We start from the raw sequence: 14,057 nt of genomic DNA on the forward strand, positions 1-14,057 counted from the left end.
CTTAAAGCTATTAAGCTTATTACTAATATCAGCTAGCAATGGCTCTAGTGAACTTTGATGATCTAATGCTTTGTGACATAACGACCGGATTTTATCAGTTTACCCCCGGTTCTATAGATTTTGCTCTTGACATTGACCATAAGTACTACATAATTCAATGAGAGAAAAAACCTAAAAACCATTCATTTGAAACCGTGTGTGAGTTTAGTCAAGAGTGAAATGTGAAACCGTGTGAGAGTTTAGTCAAGAGTGAAATGTGAAAATTGACCTGACAACACTTTTATACAACCCAGTGCTTCGAGAATCCCCTAAAGTATCAAAATTTCTAAAAAAAATGCCTTCATTCGTCCTTAAAATTAGTATGATACTGCCATTATTAATACTAGTTAATAAGACCACAGAAATAATATTAAATAATATTTTATGACAACTAATAGTGCCAAAGTAAAAAAAATTAGATGCCCGTCGATGAGTTCAATCAATTGTAAATAGGTGCCATTAGAAACATTATGTATAATATTAATAGCACCCAAGCAATTCATTGAGTGAATGGGTTTAAAAACAATTTAGTTGAAACAGTGAGTGAAGCAAGTCAGACGACAAACATGAAAATCGTGACTAATTTAAAACAAAAAAAAACGTGATCAAAAGGAAAAGCGAATTAGAAAAAACGAGAGCGCTTAAATAATAGCCGTTGAGGCTGACGGTATCTATTAAAAAATTCACTCAAGAGTAAAGGCAAAAGGACTGGAGAATATTGGAAGAATTTTATTCGGTGAATCCAAACATGATTGGACCAGACCCAGATAGTGAAAAGATAAAAACGATGATAATGAAGAACCACATCAAGGACTTTTAAAAAATACACTTGCTTCCCTCTGCTATTCAATTTAATTAGCAGTTTAACCTAAACACTTTGTTTACACGCATTTCATTTCCTGCTTCAAATTCATTTCACAAAAAACCGACATTAAAAGGATGATCCACCAATAATCCCCTTAGAGTCCTCAAAAACCCATGTGACCAAAAAAAATAACCATCATTTTGAAGCTATTATAAATATAATCCGACTAACGTCGGACAAATGGCTCTCGAAAGACAGGCGGGGTAATTTATTTCAGAGAGGGCTGTAGCCTAGATAATTTTTTATGGTAGCAAAACATTTCGACCAATGAAGGGTCCAAGCCCGGTCGTAATGGGGTAAAGCATTAACCACTCTGCTATCATGGCCTTCTGATATCTTTTCTTACAATCGCTTTCGTTTTGACAACAAACCTTATTTCTGACTAAGCGCAGCTTACATCATGCAAAACTCAAGTCAAGCGTGAAAAATTCAGTCGAGAAGTGAAGCCGAAAGAATGTTCTACAACAAAATGATCCAGAAAAAATGGTTGCCAAAAACTGCTTTCATAAAAAAGACACGTTAGCCATAATCGCTTCAAACTTCGTTCGAAAGTAATTAATCATCGACGACTAAGGTTGGGGAAATTGCTCTCAAAGGACTGTCGAGCGTTTGGCTTCGGTAGGTAGCTAGCTCTTGAGGAGATAGTTTAACCTTAATTGGGTGCTGGTGGTTGTAAATAGGCGCCATTAGAAACATTATGTATCATATTAATAGCACTCAAGAGAAGAAACACTGGAAACAGCAGTCAAACTGCCGCACGTAACAATTAGCTTTCAAACACCTAAAATTTGTTCAAATACCAACTTCTCACTCCACTTTAAAGGTACTCCATTTAAACAAAAAAAATTACTTAATTGAAGGTAATTAATAAAAATCACGCTTCAAACTAACTTGCTTTTTCGCTCCCTTTACTACTGGAGCGCGATTAAAATCACCAGTCTAATTTGACATTTCACTGACGTGAAAAAGCCTAAAAAAGTGAACCGACATTAAAACATAAACCGACTAACATTGGAAAAATTGTTCTCGAATGACAGGCGGGGCAATTGAATTCAGGGGCTGTAGCATAGACAAATTTTTCTTTATGGGTCGACGGAGGTATTAACAACTCGGCTATCAGGGCCTTGTAATTGTAACTCTAACAATTGGTTTTGTTTGAACAACAAACTTTATTTTGGAGTGAGAGCAATTAAAATCACTCACAAATCAAGTAGAAGTGCTTGAAAAAGTCCCTTGAGAAGTCAAAAATTATTCTAGAAATAAAGCGCAAAAACGGTAAAAAAAATGCATAAAAAAGACAGACAAGTTTAAAATAATTGCCTCTCATCCGAGAGCAATTAAAAGACAGCACAGCAATACATTCCAAATACGTTGGATTGTAAAAAACAGCAGTACTAATACAATTGCTACAAGCTTCGTATGCGAGGAATTAATAATTGCAACAATTTAATGGAAACTTAAATTCTCTTTACATTAAGCATGAGTTCAAATAGTTGCATGACAAGTGCGTCCTGTCTGAGGTCGTCTCCTGCCTTGTAGATCATTTCGCATTCCCTCTTCCCCATTTTGCTCTGTGCACTCGTCAGCCCTCCATCCAAGTACAGCGACTCGGGGTCAATTTCACAAAATTCAGACGCAGAGAGCTCGGTTTCGCTCAAAGCTTCATCTGAAAAAGGTATGATGGACAGATGAATGTATCATGTGAAATGTCATTAGTACTGTATATCAGCGCTGCATGTCAGAACGGAAGATTTCTTTGTTCTGTGCAAAAAAAAGTTACCCCATATTTTGATTGATTTTCAAACCTCTCGTTGAGAAAACGTTTACTTCTTTGGTAAGATCCTCTTCCCTAGTACAGGTACAAAATGGAACAGGGTAGACTGCTTTCAATCGCAGCTTTTGATATTCAAGCAAGCTATCAGATGCCTAGCTTTCATTAGAACTTGAATCAGTGAGATTTCAAAATACAGTTGTTCACATTTGGCATCGATTGCTTAACTTTTTGGTCAAGTCTCATTTCGAGAAAACTCGACTCGTGCTCCTGGATTCAAAATTTTTACAACTTGCGGACAAATGCACATGTCATCATAAGCGTTGTTTACTGCTATGATCATTATCAAATTAAACTACAAGTTTAACGAAGCAAAAATGTATATACTAGATTAGATATTTTAGTGGTGGGTAAAAGGTGCTCTCCAAGCGCATTTCAATTTTTTGAGCTGTTTTTACATAGTAAAAACACCTCAAAAAATTTTCATGCACTTGTTCGAGCCCCCTCCACCAACTACTCTATATATCTACTACTTGCTTATACCCCCATTTTATTCACTACTATACATTAGCTCTATATTCAATAAAAAAAATCAATAGAAACCAAAACTACATCACAGAAGAATTAGCTTATTTGAAAATTATACTTATAAACAAGCTCTCTGAACTGATTTCTAGTATGACCATATCTATATCTATGAAGATAAATACATAGTCTACATTTCCTATTTCTAAATCTATATAATGTAAATCTATATAATGTAAATCTATTTCTAAATCTATATAAACCTTACACATACTACATGCTAGACATTGATCAGGATCAGAATAATGATATCCCAAATGTTCTATATAATCTTTCACCTTAATCATATTTTTACATACATAACAAGAATATTCTAATTCTTTACAATTATTACAACATTTTTTCTAAGGTTTATTTTTACACTTATTGCATTTCATTTTCATTTTTCGAAAAATTATTTTTCGATTTTTTCCCTAAATAAATACATCATGTCTCAATCAACTAATACTAGTGTCATAAACTTCTGCGACGTCTGTAATCTATCCTTTGAATCAAAGAAGGGTTTATACAGGCATCAATCATACGATCTCAAACATAAGGAACTATTGGAGAAAATGTTTGAGTCTGAAGAAGAAGAAATCTCGGAGAGGGTGTATAATTCGGATGAAGATGATTATATTATTAAAGCTAGGGCTAAAGCTGAAACTAAGACTAAAACTGATATTATTAAAACTAAGGATATTATTAAAACTGAAACTGAAACTAGCATATATATAGCTAAAACCCAGCCATGCTGAGTTTGTGGTGATAAGTTTAAAAATCAGATTGGTCTACAAACTCACATGAATAAACACATGAGAGAAAGTGTTATCTCAACTGATCCAAGCTTTGCTAATCAGGGAACCTGCTTCGCAGATAATTATACTATTAAATCAAGCTTTAATCAAAGACAGCTATATATTACTAAGCCGGGTAGTTATATTAATGATATTAATGAGCCTATAGATTACACATTAGATGGGTTTAAACCATTTAAATCATAAAAATATAAAGTCACGGCCAATTGCTTTTATAAGAAGAGAGGAGAAGAAGAGGCTAAGACAACTCTTATAAACTTTAGAACTGATGAATATATGACTAAAGATCATCGACTGTATCTAAACCAATGGCTAGATAATACTAGAGAAACATATGAGGGTTATGGGTATGATTATGAGTTTCTTTGCATAACTGACATTCAGCTAAATATAGAAAGAACTAAACCATCAATAGGATTATATGTTGAACTACCACCAAATCTCAGAACTAGAACAAAAGCTATTTTAAATATTAAAAGTAATAATTTTAATTGCGTAAAATTATGCACTACAGCCGCATTATATGCTGTGACCCAAGATGCAACTAGAGAAAATAAGTATATTAATAATCTAGTCGATGACTGGGAATATAATGAAACTGCATATGATTATATAACAAAAATCCAAAATAAATATAATATCAAAATTTGGTTATACGGGCCTACTCAAGATAGTAACATAGCAAAAGTAGAACGCCTAGAGAAATGTTCTAACATTGTAAAAGATAGACAAAATGTTAGGATTCTAGTCTGGAATGAACATTGCGCTCTCATTAAAAATGTAGAAGTATTACTAGAAAGACCCAATACCAAACATGAAAAGTTCTGGTTTTGTGATAATTGCACCTATTGGTTTAGCTCTCAATATAAATATGAAACTCATGAATGCTGTGTCCAAGTAAAACCAAAGATTGCTTGCCCTAAGTTAAAACAAAATAAATTCAAGAATGAACATAAACAACAAGAAGTGAATAATGTTATATTTAGTGATATTGAATGTTACATGAAAGGAACAGATGGAAAGATTGGTAGCAATACATATAAGATATCTGAACATGCACCTATTGCTATTGGCTATAGTTGGCATAGCAGACACCAGTCAGGGAGCCTGCTCCGCAGATCATACTTTGGTCCAGACTGCATCAAACATTATGTTAGAGATTTATTAGAAATAGAAACAAAACATAGCATTAAGATAAACAAAGCAATGCTATTCACAGAAGAAGATAAATTGTATCATAATGCTAATGATATATGTCACATTTGTAATAAAAACTGTGTTAATAAAGTTAGAGATCACTGTCACCAAACAGGTAGATATAGAGGTCCAGCATGTAATATTTGTATTTTAAACTATAAACATCAAAACTTCATTCCAGTAACATTTCATAATGGAAAAGGCTATGACTTTAATCTATTATTTAATGAGATATTTAAACAGAATAATAGCAGGAGAAGAATTGATATCTTACCTAGTACTAATGGTAAAGCTAGAATGTTTAGAGTGGGCATATTGAAGTTTATAGATAGTTACAGTTTCTTGACAATGTCTCTTGATAAAATGGCAAAAGTTTATAAAGTTTAAAATAAAACATTATATCCTTATGAATACTTTAAAGATGAGAATAGCTATAATAAAAAACTAGGCAATCAATCAATTCAAGATTTTAGATAATCACTAACAACTAAGTTACAAACCCAAGATGAAGTAGATGATTTTAATAATTCTAATAGTAATAAAACAGGTAAAGAAGTAACATTGGAATATATTGAGAATGATATATTCATATTAGGACACTGCTTCAATCTATTTGTTAAGTTGAACATGAATACATATAAACTCAAACCTCTACATTATATTAGTCTACCAGGCTACAGCTTCGATTGTTTCCTAAAACTAAGCAACGTTGAATTAGACACAATACAAGATGAGCAAATACTAAAAGACTTCATTAGTGCAATGAAAGGTGGCATATGTGGTGTTATGGGTGATCTGCGAACGGACTTCGTCCGTGGCAAGCCAAGCAGGTTCCCTGATAGATCTTTGAATCTGACTTCTAATATACCTATCACCCATCTAATAGCGGCTTCAATAAACTTTCTATCTTCCTTAATTGTTAATTCTTTAATATTGTTTATCAGTGCTTCTTATGATTCTTTACTTACATCTAAAGTAGTATTATTAATCAGGGGACCTGCTTTAGATGGGTATTACCCATCTAAAGGCTATTAGATGGGTGTTATGGGTGATAGGTATATTAGAAGTCAGATTCAAAGATCTATCAGGGAACCTGCTTGGCTTGCCACGGACGAAGTCCGTTCGCAGATCCACGAAGTGGTTTCACCAATGGCAGAGCATGATCAAAGATCCATATGGTACATCGACGCTAATAACTTATACGGTTATGCACTCATGCGAAAGCTACCATATAAAGATTTTGAGTACTCAAACGCAACTCTAGACAAAGTATTAAATACTTCAGATGATAGTGATTACGGCTATTGGCTTATCTGTGATTTAGAATATACTAATGAATGTAAAGAGAGAACTAGCAACTTCCAACTACTACCCCATAGAAGAGAAGTAGAGAATAATGAACTAGGATACAAACAAAGACATTCAACTTCTTCAAAAAGTGAGAAACTAATATTAGATCAGAATAATAAATATGAACATCCAATACACTATCGGATGTTAAAGTTTGTTGTTAAGATGGGTATAAAGGTTACTAAAGTCCATAGAATAATTAAATTTAAACAAGATTATATAATTAGAGACTATATTGAACTTAATACTAAAATGAGAGCAGAAGCTAAAACTGAGCCTGAGAAAGATATATATAAGTTAATGAATAACTCATTGTTTGGTAAAAGTTGTGAGAATCCATTAAAGTATCTAGAAGCCAAGATCCTAACTAATCATTATGAAATACTTAAAGCTGTTAGTAAACCAACATGTAAAGATTTAATTAGATATGAAAAGTATACTCTAATAGAATTCTATAAAAAAGAAATACAATATGATAAACCCATATATCTAGTCTCTACTGTATTGGAGTTAAGTAAACTCCATATGTATAAATTTTATTATGATGTACTGAAACCATCGCTAGAAGACATCAACCTTCACTATATGGACACGGACAGTTTTAAGTTATAGTAGAGGTAATGTTGACAACGAGCACATGGACTTGTCTAATCAAGATATTCTTATTAAAACGAATAAAAAAGTCCCTGTCAAGTTTAAACACGAGCTAGGGAGTAAATTAATAGACGAATTTATTGTATTAAACTCAAAACATATAGTATAAAGAACTATGGCGCAAGAGAAAAAGGAATAAAGAAAGAAAGTAATGGAAAGCACGAGGAATATTATAATGCTCTAATAGATAATAAGGAAAGGACAGTAGAGGAAAGTAGGATTCAAAAAGTAGGAAGTTGTATGACCACAATTAAGATAAGTAAAAGAAGTTTAAGTAATTTTGATGATAAAAGATTTCATGTAAATAACATAAAAAGTTATCCCCTAGCTGAGAACATGTATTTATTCAAAAGAGATTTATTAAATAAAATCTGCGAACGGACTTCGTCTGTGGTTATCCAACAGACTTCGTCGGTGGCAAGCCAAGCAGGTCCCCTGATTAATAATACTACTTTAGATGTAAGTAAAGAATCATAAGAAGCACTGATAAACAATATTAAAGAATTAAAAATTAAGGAAGATAGAAAGTTTATTGAAGCCGCTATTAGATTATATAATGACCTTATAAAAAAAGACTAGGCTAGATAAACTCATAGAATTAAATAAACTACAAAAACTAAACAGAAGAAATAGATTAGAAGATAAATTAAAACAACAAAAATATTATAGTGAAATAGAAGAGTTATTTGATCCTTTAACTAAAATTTTAAATAAAAACGCTGAAACAATGCAAGCTCTTCAAAACAAAACTTTGGCTGTGCTAGACAGTAACACCAATACTTTAAAGAGTCTAGGACACCATCAACAAAACAGCTATCTTGAAGAACGGGCCGACCTCTTAACACCCACACCCGATCCACACACATTAAAAGATGATAGAGGGCAAACTTTTGCCGTAGACAATGATATGATTGATATTTTGTTACTAATGGGTAAACAAACAAATAAACAATTCTGATTAATATCAGTTGATCCAAATTCAAACAAGTTTAAAATAAATGATGTAGATGTATCTCTAGTTCCTGATGGTATAAAAATGAAAGGTAAAGTCTCTGCTTTTTCTAAGGGCTTTGGTTTATTTATTACTAATAAAGATGTAACTGAAAGAGATATAAAAGGTGATGAAAACAAAATAAAACAATTTCTAAGGGATATTGGTTACAAACAAAGAGCAGATACTAAAAGTAATAGATCAAAACTTATAAGAAGAATGTTTGCTAGTCTCGGTGAACCCACTTCTCGTGTTATCTCAATACCAACCTCCAGTGAAGATGAAATATATCGTCGTGATACTAGTGATTATGAACAAGGGATAGTAGAAGAAGAAGAAGAAACTGATTATGAGACTGATAAACAAATAGAAGCTAGTGGTCTCAATAAAGCCGACCCAAATAATCAAGTAGAAAGACTAGAATTATTAATAATAGAAACAAAAGCTGGTCATGATGGATTATATGATGAAATGCTAGATATATCTAAGCAACTATTATCTATGAATATTATTAATCAAGAGCAACTAGATAATTTTGTTTTTAACTATGGTAAATGAGCAAGCTCACAACTTCGTTGATAGGTGAAACCATGACTACATCCATAAAAAATGTGGAAAAACAACAACAATTATTAACTAAAGAAGTTTTCAGTCCTCAAATCACAAAGTTTAGAAGAGAAAGAATAATACCATTATATAAAGATGAAACATGGTCAGCTGATTTGATAGACAAATCATCTCTTAGTAAATATAACAATAATTATAAGTTTATATTAACAGTTAAAGATATATTCACAAAATATGCATGGGTTAGTCCATTAAAGAATAAATCTGGTTTATCTATAACTAATGGTTTTAAAACAATCTTATCAGAAGGTCCACAAGGTGGCTCTGAACATAGAAAACCAGACAAGTTATGGCTAGATAGAGGTAGTGAGTTTTGCAATAAAACATTTAAATCTTTACTTAAAGAATATGAAACAAAACTATATTCTACTTATAGTGATTTAAAGGCTGTGTTTATAGAGAGATTCAATAGAACATTATTACATATAATTCATAAACCAATGTTCATCAATGGTGATGGTAATTGGGTAAATATAATAAATGATGCAGTCATAACATATAACAATAACATTCATTCAACAATTAATATGACACCAGTTGATGCTTCTAATAATCCCGATAAGGTTAAATACTCATTCTTTTATAGGAATATTAAACCTAAACTTAAAATTGGTGATTATGTTAGAAAAGCAGATAAACGTAATATCTTCCCTAAAGGATTCACTTCTAATTGGAATAGAGAGTTGTTTAAAGTTAATGAGATTTTAAAAACACAACCACCAACTTATAAGATAGAAGATATGAATGGAGAGATAATAGAAGGTAAGTATTATGAACAGGAATTATTAAAATGCGAGCTTGACTTTGAATCTAATAATAAAGTTTTATAATCATTAAATAAAAATCTTTCTGTAAATAATTACAAAGATGACAAGAAATAGATTTAATCAGGCTAAACAAGCATCATCAAATATTAGTCTATCACCAAGTAAGGCCCGTCAATTATTCTTAGAAGATAACGATAATATTGACCTGAAAGATACCTATAAAATTACAAATGTACATCCTCCAATAGATGAAAAAGATGTTGTTAATAAAGAGTATTGTGACAATAACTTATTATCCTCTTCTAATAGACATTTTAAGTAAAAACTTAACTGAACTAAGAAAGGGCGACTTTGATAAAGTTACAACTAAAACATTACAACTAAATGAAACACGAGTTAATGATGAACTAATTAATGAGTTTATTGAATCAGCAAATGAAGTCACAAATACTGTTAACTTTTGTAATAAAGTTGCAGCTGATACTATCTCTAAATATAATCAATAAAAACAAGAATTTGATGATAATAAGTTTAATGAAAATATTACTAACATACATTTAGATGATATGTTTACTAACGGTCTAAGAGAAATGAAAGAATACAATAAATCTCATAGAAAAGTTATAGTACAATATATAATAGCTATACTTTTACAAAGTACGTTGGTTGATAATAAAGAGCAAGCAAGATTTGAGATGCATTATGGTTTTAAACAAGAAGATATAATGAAATAAATAGAAAGACTTTTTACTAATGAAAATAAGCAAAGCAATGACGGAGTCCATGACAAATCCAACAGCACCGAGTGAAAGATTACTAAATCCAGACCTGTCTTCAGTATCAGAACGATTAATCCGCGAAGCGGCTGAGAACCAGATCAGCAATGCTGCAACTGCCAATGAACAGTTGATAAATGAAAAGATTCACGCCAATAATAAATTTAACAACAATATTAACATTATAAAAGATATGAGAAATTATTATGAAACTGAAACTAATACTATAAAAAGAAGTTAAGTAGATATAAGAATTATATTGACGTAGCTGAGATAACAGAGATAGTATTACATCTATAACAACAACTGCAACATCAACATCAGTTGCATTAACAGGTCTAGGATTACTTATTCTATACCAACAGCTTTTGCTACACCAACTGTTTGTGGTTCATTATCAAAAACAATGAATACTAAAATAAGAAATAAAATTATAAATTATTCACAAATGTATATTTTAGGTAAACAGTTTAGTGATAAGTTTAATAGACTATATACTAAATCAATGAATGATAATAAAATAGATAATGATGAGCATAATGAATTAGTTAAGGTATATGAGGATTATAAGAAGAATCGGCGAAGCCGCAACTCCGTTGACAAGAAAAACAAGCTGTGTTTTTTTAAACTAAAGTTGTTAGTGTTCAGTTATAATAATGTATTTAATAATAAAAATATTAATATTAATATATGTCCGCGAAGCGGTTACACCGATCAGGGAACCTGCTTCGCAGATAGATAATATTAGAGCTAGTCTTAGTCTTAGTCATACCCATACCCATAGTTACATTTGAAATCTAATATAATTAATTATCTTTTCTTAGTACCTAAATATAACCCTCTTCCTTTTGTACTACCTTTATACCTTCACCAGTAGTTGCAAATTTAACTAAATCAGGTGTGGCTGATAAAGCAGCTCTAGGGTTTCTAGATGCAGCCGCACTTCCTGTTTTGCTTGCTATTTCTAATGCTCTTACTGGATTATTAGCAACTTTCTTTCCAAAGTTAACTGTAGCTTTATCAACACTTTTAAAGAAATCTTTCAATCCCTCTGCTTCTATTGTTGCATCACTGACAGTCATGGACTTATTTCTCTTACACTTAACACAATTACCCTTTAACATTTTAGTACCTTTTGAAGTAATAGCTCCTCTTATATTAATAGTACCACAATAATGTCTACCACCAACACAATATGAATTAGTTTTGAACTTATTTAAAAGAATCATTTCTATATATAAAAAATAATGGAAGTTAAAATGTATAATCCTTTTGTTGTTATGAATAAGCCTAAGTCTAAAGCTAAGCCTGAGTCTAAACCAAAGCTTGAAGCTAAGGGTCTATCTCTAGAGAATAAAAAGAAATTAGATATTATTTATGCTAAAGGTTTTGTTAAGACAAGTAAGAAATAGTTATAATTATAATTATAGCTAGAGATATATCAAAAATAATGACTAGGATTATAGTTATAATTATAACTAGGACTATAATTATAACAATGACAATCAGGAACTGCTTCGCAGATAATTATAACTATAACTGTGCCTAAGATATAATAGACCTTCGGTCATTAGTTACTACGAGACTATATCAACCATCTTATTACCATCACTATTCACACTAATAACCTTTCTAGTTAATACTAATGCATGACATATAACATCAGCAACTGCAGCACTAAATTAAAAATTAAGTTGTATTGGTTGTAGGCCTATATGATCATTTTGATATCTAGTATCGAATACATATACTCTATAACTGCTTTTGAGTAATCTATGATTTATATATGGTTTTATATTATGTGGTAGCCCAATATAATCTTTATTAAAGCTAACAATCTCCTTAAAAGCCTCATTATAATTATTAGAACCATAATTAATATTCATTCTATCCTCAGGATAAAACTCGCTACCAAGCTGACAATAACATCCAGTAACATTCATTATATGAAATGTACTTGCATCATGAGTTTGTTCATTAACATTATTATTTTCAAAACCAACTATTCTATATTGTGGTCTTTCCATACCACTTTCCATACCTAGATGAAACAAGAAATTAGTAGTATTGGGTACATTCTTATAAAATGTCTTCCTTTCATAATAACTAATGTCTACATTATTCTTTTTACTTAAACCCTTTTGCACAAAAATTCTATTGTCATTACTAGGATCAATACTAGGCACACACCATGATATATCTCTAATATCTATATTACCATCATTAGCAACTGCACCAGGATTAGCATTAACTCTATATAGAGCTCTATCATTATTATTCCTTTTTAATATTAGTTTAAATCCTAAACCATATATATAATCTTTTCCAAATCATTTACAAAACCAAATAGATCACTCATCTTAATCACCATATACATATGACCTCGTTCTGCAGCAATATGGTCACCTTTAAGTTGACTATCTCTATTCCCTTGATTTCTAACAAAACCACTCTCATATTCATCACCAATACTAGTTAATAACTTATACATCAATAGATTAGGATGACAATAATCTATATTTTCAATAGTCCTACCACCACTAGTTTCAAGCTTAATTGAACTAAACAATGCCATCCTACCATAATTAACTAATCTGATGTTAGCATCATTAGCAAATACACCACCAGCTTCATCTAATACAACAAACTCTATCTCTAGATACAAATCACGCAAATTTAAATGATTCTCTTCTCTATTGAGTATGATATTAATGTTAGTATTAATTGTATTCATTGTTGCCAGATTATTTGGTTTATATTTTATAATATTAATTTTGTGTATATCATTATTATAATCATAAGTTGTATCCAAATTAAAACCCATTTTTATAAACCAAAAATTTATTTATAACTATAACTAAGGCTATGGGGCCTTGCCCATGTTTCACCATAACTTTATTTCGTATTATTTGAATTTAAAAAAATGACAGACAACTTAATCTTATGGGAACTACAAAAGATACATGATGCTTTAACTAAAACTAAAGAAGAGCATACACTTAACTTTAGAATGATAAAACCAACAGAAAAATTTAACTTTAATGAACCTATACTTAATACAACAAAATTATGTTTAATTAGATTATCAGTTTATAACTCGGTGTTTAATGTGACTAGGAGAAATAATCAATTCTTATATGCTAGTACTGTTATAGACGGTGAAGCAATCCAGGAACTGGCTTCGCCAATCCGGTGACCGGCTTCGCCAATAGCAGAACCTCTTAGCTCTGACAATAACACTGACTCAAACATTACATCTGTCCTTAATTATAATTATAAAGGAATTCCATTGCTATATTCAACTATTACACCGGGAGCATATGAGTTAACTGAAATAGCAGAATTAATAAAAGAAGAAACTGATGGTAATGTTATAATAGAACCTGATAAGAATACGACGTTTAATGGAAATAAAACAGGGGGGCAATTAGCTTTGATGTGGAATACTCAATAGCCCCATTACTAGGCTTTAGAAAAATAGTATATAAACAAGGTAAATATACATCTCAGAAAATTGTTGATATTATGCTTTTAGTACTATTAACATTCATTGTAATGTGATATCTGGTGTTAAAGATAATGGGAATAACACAGACAAACTATATACTTTTACTCTAACAGAACCAGCAGGTTACTTG

The 14,057-nt window shown here is 31.2% G+C and overlaps 2 protein-coding genes across 5 annotated transcripts in view; both read right to left on the reverse strand.

Annotated features, from left to right (window-relative positions):
• The window catches only part of LOC142341678 (protein rogdi homolog), a 415,549-nt gene that overhangs the window by 400,777 nt on the left and 715 nt on the right, over window positions 1–14,057 (reverse strand). The gene's annotated exons all lie outside the window — the stretch shown is intronic.
• Window positions 1–14,057, reverse strand: part of LOC142341675 (uncharacterized) — a 295,913-nt gene that overhangs the window by 31,934 nt on the left and 249,922 nt on the right. For all 4 annotated transcript variants that reach the window (XM_075392816.1, XM_075392817.1, XM_075392818.1 and 1 more), the window contains one exon: window positions 2,377–2,570. In XM_075392816.1, the coding sequence (XP_075248931.1) occupies window positions 2,377–2,570 (194 nt within the window). The remainder of the gene's footprint in view (window positions 1–2,376; window positions 2,571–14,057) is intronic.

Source organism: Convolutriloba macropyga, chromosome 6 (assembly GCF_964194025.1).
Source record: "Convolutriloba macropyga chromosome 6, txConMacr16.3, whole genome shotgun sequence".
Taxonomy (NCBI): Eukaryota; Metazoa; Xenacoelomorpha; order Acoela; family Convolutidae; genus Convolutriloba; species Convolutriloba macropyga.